The 19,554-nt window shown below is 33.8% G+C and overlaps 1 protein-coding gene across 6 annotated transcripts in view; it reads left to right on the forward strand.

Annotated features, from left to right (window-relative positions):
* MEMO1 (mediator of cell motility 1) overlaps nucleotides 1-19,554 on the forward strand; it is a 128,432-nt gene that overhangs the window by 78,502 nt on the left and 30,376 nt on the right. For 4 of the 6 annotated variants that reach the window (XR_005058789.2, XM_017662624.3, XM_037009392.2 and 1 more), the window contains 3 exons: nucleotides 297-409; nucleotides 2,654-2,765; nucleotides 18,731-18,873. Coding sequence is in view for 5 of the 6 variants with exons in the window: in XM_017662624.3 (XP_017518113.1) it covers nucleotides 297-409; nucleotides 2,654-2,765; nucleotides 18,731-18,873 (368 nt within the window). In the remaining variant the exon portion in view is untranslated. The remainder of the gene's footprint in view (nucleotides 1-296; nucleotides 410-2,653; nucleotides 2,766-18,730; nucleotides 18,874-19,554) is intronic. The other 2 variants (XM_037009394.2, XM_037009393.2) reach the window with 1 other exon arrangement.

Consider the following 19,554-nt stretch of genomic DNA (forward strand, 5'->3'; position numbering starts at 1 on the left):
CAAGGACACCAGTCATGCTGGATTCAAGCCTCACCCTACTGGCCTCATTTTAACTTAATCACTTCTCTGAAGACCTTATCTCCAAATACATTACATTCTGAGGTACTGGGGGTGGAATTTGAATATATAAATTTTAGGGGAACTCAGTTTAGCCCACAGTAGTGGTTGATGAAATCAGTGAAGAAGGAAAACAGTACCACATGTAATTTTTAAAAATTATATTTTTTGGTCCCATTATTTAGTAAGTCTTGTGTAGAAGTGCCATTGTTCTTTGTTTTTTGTTGTGTATCTCCTAGCCGGAGAATTTTCATCCTTGGGCCTTCTCATCATGTGCCCCTCTCTCGATGTGCACTTTCCAGTGTGGATATATATAGGACACCTCTTTATGACCTTCGTATTGACCAAAAGAGTAAGTATATAGAAATCTTACAGCTTTTAAACAGCTAAAGATTTTTTAGAAGTAGGAGTTATACTAATTAAAAATAAATATGAATATCATAGGTAGTATCTCCAAGTTAAAATTAGAGATTGTTGTAACTAATCTGCAGAAAACAAAGACAATGAAAGAAAATTCTCCATATGCATAGAAAACAACTACAGTTTTTCTGCCAGTCACATAAATCTGTCAGAACCACTAGTCTCCAGACTGTAGTGCATTTATATTCAGGGAAATGCCATGTACTCATTGTACTGTGAGACAAGAAATTAGTACCCACAACAACTCAATGAAAAATTCTGGGCATGGTAGTCTACCTCTTTGTATATCACTTTCCTCCTTGTAAATAAGATAATGGTGATAATGCCTTTGCTTCCTCTCAAGTGATGTTTATGAGAAAAAATGAGACAGTAGTTGTGAAACTGAAAGAAATGTACTACATAAATCTTAAGTGTATTTTATTTTTAAAACATGTCTATTATTTTGATTTATTTTTTCCATAGGATTCCAAAATTCACATTTTTTCATATAGTTGTATTTCATCTTATACATTGAATGTGTAAAGTAAAACCTTTTGACTTTATAATAATATTTTTGGATGAGTGGGGGAGCATAATTTAAAAAATATAGAACAGTACAGAGAATAATGTAACCAATACTCATGTTCTTATCTACAATTGACTCAGAATTTTCCCCTCATTAAACTCAATTTACATTGTAACCGTCAAAGTAACCACCATCATGAACTTGCTGTGTGTTCCTCCAGCTCATCAGTTCACCTTGAACAATGTGGGAGTTAGCTGCCGCAATCCCCTGTGCGCTTGAAACTCTGCATAACACTGACTCCCCCAAAACTTAACTCCCAGAACTTAACTACTAATAGCCTGCTGTTGACTGGAGGCCTTACCAATAACAAATAGTTGATTAACACTTATTTTGTATGGTATGTTTATTATATACTGTAGTCTTAAAGTAAGCTAGAGAAAAGTTTTTCCACACTGATGCAACTCCAACAAATTTTCCACTATATTATTGAATAAAAATCTCATAAGTGGATCCACGCAGTTCAATCCCATGTGTTCAAGGGTCAACTGTATATTTTAAGTATGTTGGGTGCTTATTGTTTCAAGAAATTTTGCAACAAATTCTTCTGTAGAATGAAACAAGCATTTGCAAAGGAAATGAGCATCTCTTTTATTTTTTATACCTATGTTTTAATACTGTAGGGTTTTAAGTATGATTGAGGATTAGCAATTTGTTGTTAGAATATATATTTTATGAATGAAGTTGGAGTATAACTAGCCTTATTCCTGGGATAGTTTTAGGGAACACACTTTATTTTTAAAACATTATTGGGACATTCAGAAAATTTTGGTTTTGGCCTGCTAATGAAAGAATGGCAGGATGATTTTGTAGAAAAAAGTCATTAATTCTTTCTTTGGTATTGGTGAACCCATTTAAGGACGTAGTTATAAAAATCTTGATTCTGTTCTATATCTCTCTAAAAACTGTCTTATATCTCCTCTTTTTACATATTAAGTTTCTTCTTTTTCTTATATAATATCTAGTTTTAAGTTCATCAGAAGGGTCTGAATTGCTAGATTGTTTTAGTATCACACAACGGCACTGTGGTGAATTTATGTACTGGTCAATCCCACAAACTTAATATTTAACTTTGAGGGAAATAATATTCTTAATGGGGTTTTTCTGTTCTTAGTATGGCAGGATCCTGAGGTGGCAGATTGAATCCCATATATATTATTAAAAGTAAAAATTCAGAAACTATATTATTAACCTCATGAATAAGCAGCACAGTGGTTATTTCATATTTTAATAGGAGTTCTAATCAACTATGTTCTTGCTAGCATATGCTGACTAAAGTCAAGGAAAAGCTTAGGTCCAGAGCTGATTTTAGATACAATGAAAGGAACTGATGAAAGATCTGAGTTACTATTTTTTATATAACTAATATACATATATTTTTTATGTAACTATATAACATAAGAAAATGCTAAGTCATTACATGTATTCTTGTTTTTGCTGGCATGTAAAAAATTAGTTTTTTCTTCCTTTTAAAAAATATAAATGAAGGAGAATATTATATGGTGCTTTGTCTCTTGCCAAAGCATGTAGGTATTTTGTGTTACTGGGTGGAGTCTCACAGGATAAGGATATACATTAATATATTTGTTTTACTATATTTTGAAATCTCTTTAGTTTACGGAGAACTGTGGAAGACAGGAATGTTTGAACGCATGTCTCTGCAAACAGATGAAGATGAACACAGTATTGAAATGCATTTGCCTTATACAGCTAAAGCCATGGAAAGGTATATTAATTAATATTAGACATCCCAGAGAAATCATAGATACTCATTTCTTTGGAATTATTTTGACTAGAGCAAGATAATCATTCAGATAAGGATATTTAAAAAATTTTTGACATTTGAAATGAAATAAAAATTTGAAATTGGATTTTCCTAACGTGGATTGAAATTGATTTTGTGTAGTTTGCCTTTGAAAGCTGAACAAATGAATTGACATGTTATTTTATTAGGTGGAAATATAAAAACTCATGTGTGTATATATGTGTTGTATGTTGGTTTGCCTGTTATTTTACTTATTAGACATTTACTTATCTCAGAATCACAATTAAATTATTTTATGGTAATATTTTACATTATTACTTATTACTGTAAGTAAGTAATCACGAAATTGTAGATTTGGAAGTAACATTGGAGTTCATTTATTTCAGCCTTACATAAAGTTCATGAATCTCTTTTATAATATGCTTGACAGATTACTATTTGGTACCTGCTATTAGTGCTCACTAGACCAATTAAGTAGAGTGAGGGCACTATTTATTTTATTCTTCATGTAATATCCCTGTGCCTAGCACAATACTCATCACATAGTAGTCATTAATTTATTTCAGTAAAACGAAAGAATTGTTTAAAGAGCTTTCTTCTTTTAGGGCAATATTCAAATTAGAGAGTCTTCTTTTATAGTTCATATTTCTCTAATTTTTTCAATCATTTCTTTTATATGGACTTAATATTCCAAAAATAGTTTGACTAGTTCTAAATAAGGTTTTTCCTTTCTTGAATCTTGGCACTGTATTCTCTTAGTAAAGTAATTGGTGTATTTTAGGTTCTCAGTAAATATTTTTAATTAAATGCGTTAATGAAGTCTGAGATTGCATTAACATTTTTTATGCTGATGTGGCTTTCTTACTATTAGCCAATATACTGTGATCTAAAACCCAAGCTTTTCATTATGCTACGGTGGATTATTTTTTCCTCTTGTACTTTTGTGGTTGATTTATTTTTAACCCTAAGTATGTATGTTGTCTCAATTACTTCTGTTTAATTTTTTCTTCTTGGTTTCAGTCCATTATTGTAGTCTTTTTGGGTCATTTCCACTCTGAATCCTACTATAGTATTACTTAATTCTCACTTACATTATCCACATCTATTTGCAATAACTGAGTAATTACATAAACCTTTTCTAAAATAAGTGTGATATTAAATTACAAGCGGTGTAATTTTAGGTTAATTGTGTTTTAATACATTATAATTCTTCAGAAATTGTTAAGCCAATATATGCTGTTTATTTCTTGGAATGTTAATATAATCAGAATATCTCATTCTTCAACTAGATAGGATAATAGAAAACTTTTGTTATTTGCTAACATGTTTGCATATTTTGTCATGAGGAAATATATTTTAGACTTAATAAATTTAAATGCAGTAGAAGCAGTATAAATTGCCAACAATATCCTTCAGGAGGTTTTAACAAAATAACATTTGTGTTGTTATTTGAAAACTAAAACATGTACAATATGGAAAATTTAGGAAAACAAACTTAAAAGAAACAAACGAAATTCCTATTCATAATTCCCCCTGTATTAAATTGTGTTAGATAGCCACTGTTAAAATATCACTTCTCAAGAAAACCTTCCTTAAGTCCCAGATTATAGTAGGATTCCTATTACTGACTCTTAGAAAGTACTCTGCACTTTTCCTATGTAGCCTTTGTTGTACTTATTACCTTTATCAGTTATCCATTCCTGAATAACATATTGCCCCAAAAGCCAGTGGCTTAAAATTACAACTATTTTACTGCTCACAATTTTAGAGTCAGGCTTTGGGTGGGAATACCTTGGTGTGGTCCCCAAGATGTTGACTGAGGTAGCCGGAATGAGGCTAGAGGATCCAGGGGGGCCTTACTGCTGGCCTTTAGTTGAGCCACCTCATTTGTTCTCTATGTGACCTGTTTGCTCATCAGCCAGGGCTTTCCTCTCTGCTTGGCCTCTCTCTCTAGAAAGATAGCTGAATTTCTTTACATGGTGAATCAAGGTAGCAAGAGAACAAAAACAAGTTTCTTGGCTTATTAAGGGGTAGGCCTGTAAACTACATAGCATTCATTTATACCAACTTTGTTTTTCAAAGCAGAACACAGTGTCTGCCAAGATTTAAGGGAAGGAGAATTAGATGGGAGTAGTATCTGTGTATAGCAATAGGAGGAATTGTTGGCAGCATTTTCTGCAGATAGACTACCACAACTCTCCTCTGGAGAACTGACGTCTGTCCAACCTGCAGTACACACTCACTCTTCCTAAGGTGCCCAGAAATATCATCCAGTTATGACCTCAGGTTCAAGGTCCAGTATCTTATGATTATTTTAGGTTGTATGTTAATGAAGCTCCGTGGGTGCAGCTCCTTTTGATTTGAAAATCTGGGAAGTAAGAAGAGAAGTTAAAACACCCCTCCCCTCACCCCCCTTCAATACACACAGACACAGACACACACACACACATAGAATACACAATTTTGAGACAGGACAGTCAACCACAATAGGTACTTCCATTGGAGAGTGAAACAACAGGAAGCTTATAGCCTTTGGGCCAGAGCAATTCTGAAACCTAACCAGGGAGTACAGAGTGCTCTTTGATTAAGTCTTGGTTTTGTCTACTGGTAGTGGGTTCATAATTCACTATTTTCTACAGCTCTTGGCTGGGTCCCTTGGGCTCTTGGCTCTATTCTCTGAGTTGTTTTTACTTTTCCATAGGAAATGGGTCTTGTTTACTTCTGTAGAGCAGTTTAAGTCTATGTATGTGACAGTTTAAAGGCTTAAAGGCATTTTTTGATTTCAAACTGTTTTGTTTTTTGTTTTTGTTTAGTCCAAACTGATAGAATTCTATTGAATACTGAATTTTCTAAGTGCATTCCTTTAGACAAAGTCATATCCACATTTTTTTCTAAGACAGGACTCTCTACTTTGGATCCCAAATTATGGTCCTATAAGTTTCTTAGAAGCCCTTTAGCCTGTCTGAGAGAATATGCAAGGACTGTCTTATTAAGTCTTTTGCAGGTCTTAACAAGGATCACAGAAATGTATTTTTGATTTAATGATTGTGAGCCCATGTTTTATTGGGAGCACTGTGGATTTGATCTTTGTCCTCATGTTGTTGCTTTGACAACTTTTGCTATCTATAGAAGCTAGTGATGAGAAACAGTTATTTTCCAGCCAAGCAACTCCTGGTTAGAAATATTCCTTTAAATACTGCTTGTAATTCTTTAGCTTATGTTTTACTTCATGTACCTTCTCATATTTGGCTATAAAGAAGCCACTGACACTTTGAATATTTTGCCAGGAAATGTTCTTAGCTAGATCGAGAGGTTCACTAGGTTTATTTTTAATATTCTAAGTTACTTCATGTGATAGTTATGCTAATTATTCTGCCAGTATATATATGGCTCACCCTAGCCTCCTGTAGCAGTGTTCTTACTTCTGTTCCAGTTTCCTTCTTACCCTTTCAGCTCCTGCTTGCCCCTCTGTCCTAAAAGCCAGTATTGAATGTTTTAGTGTTACGGGACTACCCTTTCCAAGTACCATTTTTTGTCTCAGTTATCTATTGCAGCAAACAAATCACCTCAAAAGTGCCTTTTTTGGGGGCATATGATTCTGTGGGCTAGAAATTTGGTCAAGGGTGAGTGGTGACATCTCATCTCTGTTTCATTTGCTACCATTGGCGGCACGTTGTCTTAAGGTGAAGGCTCCAAGATGCCCTTATTTCCGGTGTGGGGCTGTGATGCTGGTTGTCTACTGAGGCACCTTAGTTCTTATCTTTGTATTCTCTGCCTCCACCTGTTGTCACTCACCCCATAGGGCTTCTCTCTTCTCTTGGTATCTATCTCCTGCAGGATAGTTTCGGACTATCATAAAGTACGTGGCCTTTCAGGTAGCAAGAAAACAAAAGTACAAACTTCCAAGCCTCTTAATATCTAGGCTTGGAACTGGCCCAGTATTACTTAGGCCACATTATACTTGTCAGAGCAGATTGCAAGCCTAGGGTCAAGTGGAGGGAACAATAGACTTTTTATTATTTTTTTTAATGGGAAGAGTGGCATGAGCATTCAGAGGTGGGAGGAATTTTTGGTGACTGTACTTGTAGACAGTCTACCATGGTACCCCTACACTTGGATAGCTCTTTGGGTGATCACTTACGGATAAGTCCCCCTCTCCTGGTAGTTCCTGAATCTTTTCACTGCCTCAGGGCAGCTCGTCCTCTCCATGTTTTCTGTGCCCAGATCATTATGATGACATAAAAGGAATTCAGTAATTGACTGTTGAATCAATTAATAAGAATCTTTCCATTTTTTAATACTTTTATTGTCAATGTTTTTATTAAACTTTCTAAAAATGAGGCCAAAATGTTCTTTCTTATTGTTTTTCATATCATGAACATATTTCTATGTTATTTTTTTCTCTTTATTGGGTATACATAGGACTTTTTAATACATGTCTGTGTAATACTTTAATCAGTTGCCCACTTAATTCTTCTTCCTTAATTTTTTCATTATTTTAAATAATCATTACAGGTTAAAAAATAAATAAGGTATTTATAATTCTGTGTGTTATCTTAAACAGATTTACAAAATGATATTCATTAAAGTTAAAAAAAATAGTGTAAAGGAGAAAACAGAAAGTGACCCTAATCTCTATTCAAGTAGTCCTATTAATGTGAAAAAATGCAGCTACATGTTTTGAAAATGTAAACAGTATCAAGAAGTACAAAACGAGCAGTTAAAGTCTCTCTGCCTCTCCTATATATGTTTGTATGCATTTGTAAGATTTATACATACATGTGTTTATTTGTATAAATTAAAACCTAAATAAGAGATCATGTGTACTTCATTCTGATTCTTTTTTCCATATGTTGTCTTTCCTATTGAAATTAATAATAATTTTTATTCCATATAATTTTGTGTGTAAGAATTAATTGGAGTATGTAAAAATCATCTATCTTGAAAAAACTAGTTAGCTCTTAAAATTAACTGCTTTGGATCCCAACTTCTTATCCTTAGCATGTTCTGTTCTGTTAACTTCCTCTTCCTTCCTCCCCTTTTACACCTTCCTCTGTATCATCCCCAGTCACTGTTTGTCTGTAGTTTAAATTTTTAATTAATTTTTTGGTAATATACATACAGTAAAATGTATTATGTCATAGAATTCTGTGAGTACTGACAAATGTGGTATCATGTATGTCCACCACAGTAAAGTTATAGAACAATTCCTCTCCCCCAGTTTCACTGCTTTTTGTTCAGAAAAATGTGCTGAGTAAATAGGATGCTTTAGGTACTTTGAAAGTGCTGGACTGAGAAATACAGTACTGTAAACTGTTCTTTTTCACTGTAAATATATAATCATTAACTTCTTAGCCATATAATACTTTTTATAATTGCCAATATTTTGAAACATAAACAACTTGAAAACATAGGACATTGTATTGAAATCTCTTCCATTTTCTGGTTTAGGTTCAGGCCACTCTTAAAAATTCAGAGTGGTTAGGATTTGGTAGTTCTTGGAGTATTTAGTCTGTTACTTAAGAAAAACAAAATCTTTATTTTGCATAGTTTACCCAGATGGGTAAGCCTAAGTCTTGAAATTATTATGTTTATTCATACTGATTAAATTTTTGAGTTTCCTGAGTGAGAACACTACTATCAGATACCTTTCTATGGTGTTATATACTATTAACTGAACAGTTTTTCCTGTTCTTAATAACTTGCATTAGTATGGTACATTTGTTACAATTGAGAAAATACTGATACATTATTGTTAACCTAAGTCTATAGTTTAATTAGGGTTCCTTCTGTGTTATATAGTGTATGGGTTTTGTCAAATGCCTAATATGTAGCTTTTAGTACCTTGCAGAATAATTTGACTGCCTTAAAACTCCCCTGTTATTCTACCTGTTCATCCTTTCCCCCAACTTCATGCCTACCTATTCCCTGATCTTTTCACTATCTCCATAGTCATATAGTTTCTGGAATGTTATATAATTGGAATCATATAATATGTAGCCTTTTCAGGTTGGCTTCTTAATTTAGTAATTTTAAGATTCCTCAAGTCTTTTTTTTCCAATAATTTATTTCTCTTTCTCTGAGTAATATTCCATTTTGTGGTTTATCACAGTTTACCTATTTCCCTATAAAGGATTATTGATATTGCTGGATTCATGCTTACCATATTTATTACTGTTTTTTTATTGACCTTGTTCTTAATTTCCTTTTTGTCTTCCCCTCTTTTACTGTCTTCCATGGTTTTAATTGAGTTTTTTATGATTCCGTTTTTTCCCCTCTTCTAACATAGCAATTATACTTTTTTCCCCTTTTTTAGTGTTTGCTGTAAAGTTTGCAACACACATTTGCAACTAATTCAAGTGCACTTTCAAATAATACTGTACTGCTCCACAGTGGTACAAGCACCTTATAACAACTATTCCCAATTTCTCTTTCCTGTCCCTTATAACATTTTTCATTAATAAGCTATAATTACCTAAAATATTGTTGCTGTTATTACTTTGAATAAATTGTTATCTGCTAGATCAAGTAAGAATAAGAAAAATAAAATGAACTAAAGATTTTTTTTTTATCTTCATTTATACCGCCTCTCATGTGCATCCTTTTTTATGTAGATCTGAGTTTCTGACTTATATCATTTTCCTTCTCTCTGGGGAATTTTTGACCAGTTTATAGCTCTGATTTTATTATTTAATACTGCTACTTTGAATTGGAAAAGAAATTCTTTTCCCTTTACTACTTTCTCAGGAATATACAAGACACTCCTTTTCTGATAGTATTTTAAATTATAAGTTAAGAATAATGTATTTTATTTTTGGGGACTAATTAGCACACTAGTAAGCAAAATTCACTTTGGCCCCCCAAATGGTAATTTTTCCCCCTTAAGTTGTATTAGTTAATTTATGTAAAAAATTTGTTTTTAAGGTGACATTTACCCTCACAATTTAAAAATTTTGTTTAATACAGATTTTTCAAATGTCATAGAGCTACCTAATTACACTAATCTATGCCCAGCGAATCATGAGGAATACAAAAATAAGCAAACATTGTGTAGTTCCTCAGCATAGAGCCTGGTAGGAGAGATAAGAAATTTTATATAAATAAATGTAATATTCTGAATGTACCAGGTGTAACTGAAGAGTTTATGGGAGTAGAAAAGGGGGATGTGGGCAATGTAATAGATAACAGCTGAGTTAGTGGAGGACAGAGAAGGCCTCATTGTAGAGGTGGCATTTGAATAGACTTTGAAGATGGCTGTAATTTCACAGAATGGAGCAGAAGGTTTTTATGGGAAAGGGAGTTCTGTGAATAAAACAGGAGTAGAAAGCCCAGCCCTTACTTTAAGAACAGAATACTAATTGACTTATCTTGTGGGAGTTGCAAAAGTCTTGGCTAGTAACAGAGGTCTGCTGTAGATGTTTTTGTTTGGTCTGCATAATGAGAAAAAGTTCATATATATATGAGTGTTTTTAGTTGGATATTAGTCCTACTACTATTTGTTATCTTATAACTTAATTCACTTACACACACATGTGGTACTAACCTGTAACTGGAGATATTTAAGTAGATGACCTTTGGAGACATACAGTAAGAGGGACAGGATTAGGAAGTTGAAATAGTCAGTTGGGACCAGATTATGGAGTACATTGAGTGTAATTTTAAGATATTTGTACTTTTTTAATTATGACAAAATACTGTATTTTATTGGTAAAGAACTAGTAAGAGTTCCTCAGCAAAGGAGGGAAATGATTCAAACTTGACTCTAAGACTATTATTCCTTGATGGTGATGTTACTGTGAAGTATAGATTATAGCTGGACATTTTTTAGTAAGGAATCATGGGGGCTATGAACTAAGATAGTGGAGGATGGGGTTGCCAACTGAGCAGATTATGGGAGACATTTGAAGGTTAGAATCAACAGAATTTGGTAGATGTTAGTGTGTGAGGGAGTGAAATGATTTTAAGATAATGCAAAAGTTTAGTGCCTAATAGTATTTCATTATCTGAGAGGGTAAAGCCAAAAATAGGTATAAGTTTAAGGGAATATAGAACATGGAAATGTTGATTTGTTCCTAACAAAATACTGGAATTTCTCTTTAATTTTTATAGCAAAGGTATCCAATTTATGATAGGATTGTTTTACTTCCAATGGTTGAGTTTCCAAAGTAGAGTTTAGTGTGGTTCTCTAGTCTCTAAAACATAACCCTCCCCTTGTTAAACCTTTCTTATCAATATATCTACTTGAATGAAAATTAAGATATACCCTTTGAAATTAATTTTGATAATCTCATTAGATTCACCTGATTAGATAATAAAGATTTAATAGACTTAACTGTTAATTTTAATTGTCATTGACAGCTAGCTCACCTTGGTCCCCCTTTTCCCTCTCTCTTAACCCTCCTCAAGTTTTTTGCCTTTACTTGGTGTTTTCTAGATGTTTATAGTTTGTTCTTTCTCATAATGAATCAGGGTATTTTGTATGTAGTTTGTATGTATGTCCCTGTGGTCCAAAAGTGCATTTGATCAAGAGGAAAAGCTGAGAGATAATCTTTCTTATGGGGCCCCTAAAAAATGGCGGTTATGATTCCTTTATGTCTCTTTGCTTTTATCACTTGTTTTGAGGGTTCCACAACCATCCTCACATTTGAAGACTCATTAGGACTCATGGTTGTATTCATGACTATGGTTTATTATAAAGGGTATAATACACAGCAGGAACAGCAAGAGAAAAAGATACATCAGGCAGAATCTGGAGGAATTCAGGTGTAGGCTTCTATGGGTGGGCTGAACAAGATGTACTTCCTTCGGTATGTGCAATGTTTCTGGCTAAGAAAACTTGCTTTAAGATACAAAATCTAGGAATTTTATTTTTAATGGGGGCTAGTCCTGTAGGCACTCTCTGCCTGGGTAACTAGTCACAGCTACTGAAATTCCAGACTTCCAGAAGGAAAGCAGGTGTTTGCCATAATCACATTGTTTATGAACAATGTAGGCAAGCTGGTACCGTGTACCAGGTGGATAGAAGAGCCTTCATCAACATAAAAGGAACATTGTAAAACCCAAGTTTCTAGATGTCAGTGAAGGGCCAGTCTTTACAAGCAGACACTTCTAAAAACTGCAGTGAAAGACCTGCTATGTTAACTGTCCTGCAGAATTCCTATTTCTTTTTTCCAGGTCCAGACTCCTGTATTGCCATTCCAACTTTTTGAATTTTTGACTCACTTAAATGCCATCCTAACCTTTATAATACCTTAGGTTTGTACTAGTCCTTAAAGGTTTGCTTTTCCTTACTGCTTGTGGCTTCAAAGTCTTCAAATACTAGTATGGCAGAAAGAGAAATATGGAAAGATTTGCTCTTGTATAGTCTTTAACAGAGTGGGACGGCTTGTCTCTGGACATAAAGAAGCCTGAGATTTTCTACCTCTGTTCATCTTAAATGACAGCCCACAAAAGCAGTGCCATTTTCAAATGTGTTCTTATTCTGTGACTTTCATACCAATGGCTACTTGTATTTCTTCATGTTTTGTGGTTCAATCTTTTTTGTTGTCTGTCATTTATTGAGATTTTAGAGCAAATGCCATTTTTATATGTTTCTTAGTTTACTTTTTCATGAACGTTGATTCCCCTTGAGTCTTACCTGTATGTACATCAGACCAGGTTTTAGAATTACAGAAGATGGAGGAACTCTGGAATAATAGATAAAAATTCTTTTTTTGGTTGTAATGGGGCAATGTCAGTTTGTATGACCATGAAAAGTATGACCAGGTAGTGTAAGACATTTGAGAAGATCGGAATATACTTTATTTTTATCAGAGTTTTTTGTACTTACCTAAATATGTTTTGTTCTCTTTTTTTTCATGAATATTTGCTTTCTGAAAGAGAAGAGGATAATCATGTAGTGGTATTGTGGCAACAGCCTTAGTGACTTAAGGATAAGGATACTTTTTCTTCTGACTGGATTAGTTATGATTTGTTTAATTCTCACTTTGAGAAGCTCTGGACTGCTTCTAAAACCTTTGAGAAATTGGGAGAACTTGTATAGAAAAGAAAAATTCTCATATTTATCAGTGTTGTTCAGGGGAGAAATAACCAAATTAATGCCAGAGGAAGAGTAAGCACCTATTTGTATGTAATATTTCACCTAGTTTAAAATGTCATCATTTTTAAGATTTTAATTATTTATGTACCACTAATTAAGTAAAAGCACTGCCAATTAAATTATGTTTTCTTATTTTTTAGAGCATTAGTATTAGAATCCACTTTTTTTTCTTGTAGTGAGAACTTTTAAGATTTACTCTTAGCAACTTTCAACTATGCAATATAATATTAACTATAGAATTAATTATGAAACCATACTAACTGTAGAATTCAAATTTTTTATTAGAATTTTGGCAATTAAAAGTGCCATTAAGAATATTGGTAATATAGTATATTGTTTGTTTTTCAAGTGAGTGCTCCATTATTGGTTCTGGGATTTTAATTTCTTTTTTTCTGTTATACATTTGGATATATTATATTCTGCCTCATGGTTTAAGGTATAGAACAGAAAAAGAAGGTATAAAACTTTCTATTACTAAACTGCTCACAAAAGCCTTGTAAGGTTAATTACTATTAGCTCTAGTTTTACTGGTGACAAAATTAAGGGTAATGATAGTTTTAAGTAACATGCTGCAGGTAGCACAGCTTGCAATTGGTAAAGATTGATTTCTTTTTCTTAGTCTTATAACAGTTTTATTAAAGTATGATTTATATTGTATAACATTTACCCACATAAGTACAACTCAGTGATTTTTAGTACATTTATAAAGTTTTTAACTCTTCTTACAATCTAGTTATAGACCATTTTTATCACCCAAAAAAACAAGCTTTGTTTCCATTTGTGGGCAGTTCTTGCTCCCACTCTCAACCTCAGGCAACCATTTACCTGCTTTCTATCTCTGTAGATACGAATTTTCTGACAATTTCGTGTAAGTAGAATCATATAAAATGTAGTCTTTTGTGTCTGTCCTTTTTCGTTTAGCATACTATTTTGAGGTTTATCCATGTTGTAGCATGTATCAGTGGTTCCTTTTTATTGCCAAATAGTTATTCCATTATATGAACATACCACATGTTGTTATTCATTCACAGTTGGTGGACATTTGGATCATTTCCAATTTTGGCTATTAGAAACAATATTATAAACATTCTAGTACAAGTCCTTATGTGAATATACATTTTCATTTTTCTTGGATAGGTACTTAGGAATGGAATTGCTGGGTCGTATGATAAGTCTTTGTCTTAACTCTTTCAGAATGTGCTACGAAGTTTTCCAAAGTGACAGCACCATTTTATACTTCAGGAGCAATCCATGAGAGTTCTAGTATCTCCACCTTCTGGCCAATCCATCTTATTGTCAATCTTTTTTATATAACCATTCTGATAGATGCGTAGTGTGACCTCATTGTGGTGTTGATTTACATCTCTCCAATGACTCATGATGTTGAGCCTTTTTCCAGTGTTATTATTAGTCATTTGTATCTTCTTTTGGTAAATGAGATTCCATATATCTGCCCTAGTTTTAATTTGATTATTTGTCTTTTTACTGAATTATAAAAAATTTTATATGTTCTGGATACAATTTCTTTTTTCATATATATGATTTGCAAAAATTTTTTCCCATTGAATGACTTGTCTTTTCATTTTATTTTGTCATTGAAGTGCAAAAGTTTTTGATGAATTCAGTTTATTGTTTTTTTCTATATGAAGTCTGCTTTTGGTATCATATTTAAGGAATTTTTGCCTAATCCAGGGTCAGAGAGATTTTGTCTTCTTGAACAGGAATCAGCAAACTACAGCTTACAAACCACATCTGGCTCACAACTTGTGATTGTACATCTTTTATTGAAACATAGCTGCAACTATTCATTTACATATTCTCTATGGCTGCTTTCTCTTTACAGTGACAGTTGAGTAGTTGTTGCAGAGTTTGTATGACCCAGACAACCTAAAATATTTACTTTATATCCCCCTTCCAAAGATGTTAGCTACATCTTATTTAGACATGTTACAATTTTAGCTCTTATAGCTGTGTCTATGATCTAGTTTGAGTTAATTTTTGTGCATAGTATGAGGAAGAAGTCTAAGTTCACTTTTTTTCACATGGATATGTAATTATTCCAGCACTATTTATTGAAAATACTATCCTGGAAGTGATGAGTCATTTTCCCTTTAGTGCTTTCAAGATTTTCTCTTGTCTTTGGTTTTTATCAGTTTCATTATGCCACATTTAGGTGAAGGTCTCTTTATGCATATCATACTTTGGGTTGTTGAGTTTCTTGGATCTGTAGCTTGTTTTCCCTAAAATTTGGAAAGTTTTCAACCATCATTTCTTCCAATACTTTCACTGTACTCTTTCTGGGACTCCATCATCCAGGTGTGTTTGATGTCTGTAAGTCTCCAATGCTCTGTATATTTTTCTTAAACTTTTTTCTCTGTTCTTCAGATTGGATAATTTATCTTTAATATCACTGCCTCTTTATGTAATATTGCATCGGGTTTTCAGACCATCTACTATATTTTATATTTCATTTTTTATACTTTTCAACTCTAAAATTTCCATTTGTTTCTTTTTAAAGTTTACATTTCTTTGTTTATATTTACCATTTGTTTAGTAAACTTTATCATATATGTATATACATACACATATACATGTGTTTATATACACACATCTATTATATATATTTATATGTAACTTTATGTGTGTATATATAAATCTATCTATGTATCTATATATAATAAAACTTCTTTAAGCATAGTTTCCTTTGAACACATTTATAATAACTGTTTTGAAGATTTTGTCTGCTGAATCCAATATGTGGTCCCACTTGAATACTTTCATTTTTTTCCTGAGACTGGGTCACACTTCCTGTGTCTTTGGCTCATGACTTTTTCTTGAAACTGGACTTTTTACATAGCATATTATAGCAACTCAGTTCTGATTTTACTTTCTTGAAGGTGGTAGTGGTGTGGTAGTGGTGGTTTCTTCTTTTAAAAGTAACTTTCATGGACACTATCTGCAGAATCTGTCTTTCCTGCAGTGTCTGGCTACTGGTGTATCTCCTCAGCTTTTAAAAAAATTCTTGTTTATATTTTTTACCTTGGCTTTCTAGAATTTGCCCCTGTGTCTGCATTGATTAGTGCTTAGCTAGGAGGTTGTGCTTGAACAACTCAAGCCAGTAAATAAAGCTTTCACCCTCTGCTGGCAGATTGTGTGTGTGTGCTGGGGAGCACATTCAAAGATCAGGCTGTTTTCAAGGCTGCCTCCTTCGCTTCCTGTTGGGTCTTCTCTGGTCTTCCTGTGTGTGCCTGCAGAATTCCAGTCATCTGGGGATATGTGAGAGCATGGTTGCTCCTAGGTCTCCACTTCCCCTTTCGTGTGCCGTCACCCTCTCAGTTAGCCAGCATCTGGGGGAGCTTGGTTTCTTATGGGTCTCCTGCACATATGTACTGCCTCCTGGTCAGGATTGTATGGAGCACGTTAGTCCTCTCCTCAGAATACGTGAATTTACCAAGTCCCTCTGTGACTCTATCCTTTCTTTCCAAGGTCTCCCTGTTAATTTCTAGGTATTCCTCAGGTTTGTGGTTTTCCTCAAATCTCAGGCTACAAGAGCCGCAGGAGTTTGTGTTCTGGGTGTGTGGCTTTTCTGCTCTCTGCTGTAAATAAAAGTCGGCTACCTGCAGCTGGTTTTCAGAGCCAACCTCCCCTTGCTGAAACTACCATGTTGGTGGAGTTGGGCAGGGGGATAGAGACAGCCACTGGTAAGATGCCAGATTTCCACAGTTCTTCTCGAGAAGTTCAGTTATTTTTCATGAATAAATTCTTCTCACTGTGTTTTTTGCCTTTGGTTGATTTCTGGAGCATGAAATGGTTGTTTCTGACAGTTCTGTTCAGTTTTATAATTGTTTTTTGAGGGCAAGATTTTGTACTCCTTCACTGGGGAACACCAGCGTCACAAACTGATTTCTAAAACCTAGGATATTACATTTCAAAGCAGAGTGCTCTTTTCTCTAATTCATGCTTTATGGGATAAAGAACAACAGGTAATTTTTTAAAAATAGAAATGATGAAGAGATGAATGGATGAATCTTGATTCAAAGCTTAGATTTCCAAGTAGCATGGGACTTACCTCTGCATACATAGATAGACAAACTTTCAGGCTTAAACTGAGGTTGCTTAAATGGTTCCATGGGTCTTGTGGAGAGCAGAAGTGATGTTTCTTCAGAGTGTACCAGCTATTGCTGACAAAATACTTTCATATGGTATTCCTCATTTTGCAACAGTTTTACAAAATAGGTATTGTAATTGTAATCATCTTACAGATAAGGAAATACATTTTTAGGTTAGTGACTTACCCATGCTTTCAACATTTGTATGTGACAGAGATGCCCTGAGCCCATTTCTTCTGACTTCTTGTTTTTATGCTCTGTGTAACTGCTTCTCTCTCATGTCATAACCACTTGCAGAATCTTTGATGATCTTAGTGTATTTATTTATATAGGTAGTACTTGAAATTAGAATAGTTCATAACAGTCTTCTGGAATTTTTACTAGAGCTCGAATTCTTTTCTTTCAAATGACAGTGACTCTTAACTTATTGAAGAGCCCCTATTCATTCATGCAGTTGTTAAGCAAACTGGTAAGAGTCAGAGAAAGAAATATCCCATGGCAGCTTCCTCTGCCAGCTTCCTCTTTTTTTCTTACTCCATAGATGCAGATTCTGCCCAAGAAGCCCCTGCATTGCAGAGGGACTGGAGATCTGTATGATCTGTTTATTTCGCAATTGACAAGGGTAAGGGGGCCTTTATGGGGGAGGCGCTTGGGTGCCCTGAATTTAGCTTTATCAAGCTGGGCTATCATTTATTTTGGGAATACTTAAATTTAGTATTTAAAAAAATCCTTTTATGAATTCTGTTTGCCCTACATCAGTTAAGTGTCAGATTATCCTATTAAAAAGCATTTATTATAATGGTGATTTTTTTTTTTTTTAAAGTCCTGTTCAGAGCAAGTCAGACAAACATGATTCACGCTTCTAAAATTCCAAATCTGGGATCATTTAGAATATAAATAATATTGAATATATGTAAGTAAAATTTCACTACAATGAAAGTTTTTAAAGGTTTTGGATAAACATCTGTTTCTGTAGCCTGCCATAGTTATTCTTTATTTAATCTGCTCTGTTCCTTTTCCATAAATCTGTCAATCTGTAGAATGAAAAAGGGACTTGTGGATATGCCATAAACATTGTGGGTGGGCATGTTGTCTTTTTCTTGCTGTTAGAAATTAATATCTACTTCCTTGAATTCTATGTCCACCAGTGAAATTTGAGTTGTATCTTCAGACTGTCCTGTATCTGCTTTTATTAGTATAGGTGTAAGGTGCAGTTGGTGATTCTATGGGAGCCAAGATTAAGTTTTGTAGGTCTCACTTGGCAGGTTCATAAAACAAGTGCCAGAAATGGTGGTATTTATAATAGGATAGGGTTAATAGGTGAGAAAGAGTTTAATGCTCTTTTAAAATTGGAGAAGGATTGGGTAGATGATTGACGCTTTGATGGGTAGTTGAGAAGACTTGACTTGGTGATGGTCTGATGGGCTTATTTTTATTTTTGAAGATATTATTTTACCTGGTAGTATAAGAGCCTTGTTTACCTAAAGAAGTATTGTACATTTCTATGATTTAAATAGATATTTTTAGTATTCTATACTTCTCATCTTTTTAAAAAATGGTCTTCTTTAAACAATTTATAGATTTTAAGAATTCAACAGTATTATGTATATTATCCTTACCACTATTAATAAATGTTCCACTTTTTAGTGCCAACACATTGGACAATTATTTTTATTTTTGTACTTCCTAAATGACTTTTTTTTTCTGTTTTCTTTAAGCCATAAGGATGAGTTTACCATTATTCCTGTACTGGTTGGAGCTCTGAGTGAGTCAAAAGAACAGGAATTCGGAAAACTCTTCAGTAAATATCTAGCGGATCCTAGTAATCTCTTTGTGGTTTCTTCTGATTTCTGCCATTGGGGTAAGTTCTAGATTTTAACATATCATGGTAGATATTGTATACTTGTCGTTAAAGGTATCTTTTCATTCCTAGCTCTGCTTTTCAGTTCTTTATCACTTTCCTTGGAAAGTTTTACTTTTAGCAGTAATGTTAAAAAGTGAATTAAAAAGTCTTCTGGTCATTTAAAAAGGATCAGATTATGATAGTGGATTATGGATACATTTCCAAAGGCGACTGGTATAACTGGATTCACACTGTGAGGGCATCCTTGCTTAGATACTTATGTTAGTGGGAGTTAAGATCTTTTAACCCCATTTCCAGGTAGAGTTGTGTGTTGGATTTTCTGAAGTTAGTTTTTTGGTAAATAAAATATGCTCTTCTTTAGAATGTAGAAGAGCACTGTGTGCTATGCCAATCCTTTTGCACATTTCCTTTTTTGTAATTAGTCTTTTTCTCTTTCTATTTTTCCTTTGGTTCTTAATTTTTGTCCAGAGTTGCCAAGTTTAGACCTGCCCTCCAAAGACTGTAACATGAGGCTTGTACCACTGTGGTCTTTACTGGTAATGGTTTATAAGGGTAAGGACCTGTAAGCAATTTCTACTATTACTGTGAATTAAAAGAAAAAGGAAGCTTCACAGTGAATAGTAAAAGAAATAGTGAATAGTAAAAGTAAAAGAAATGAGACATTTGTGGAGCCCTTTT

This window comes from Manis javanica, chromosome 1 (genome assembly GCF_040802235.1).
Source record: "Manis javanica isolate MJ-LG chromosome 1, MJ_LKY, whole genome shotgun sequence".
Classification (NCBI taxonomy): Eukaryota; Metazoa; Chordata; class Mammalia; order Pholidota; family Manidae; genus Manis; species Manis javanica.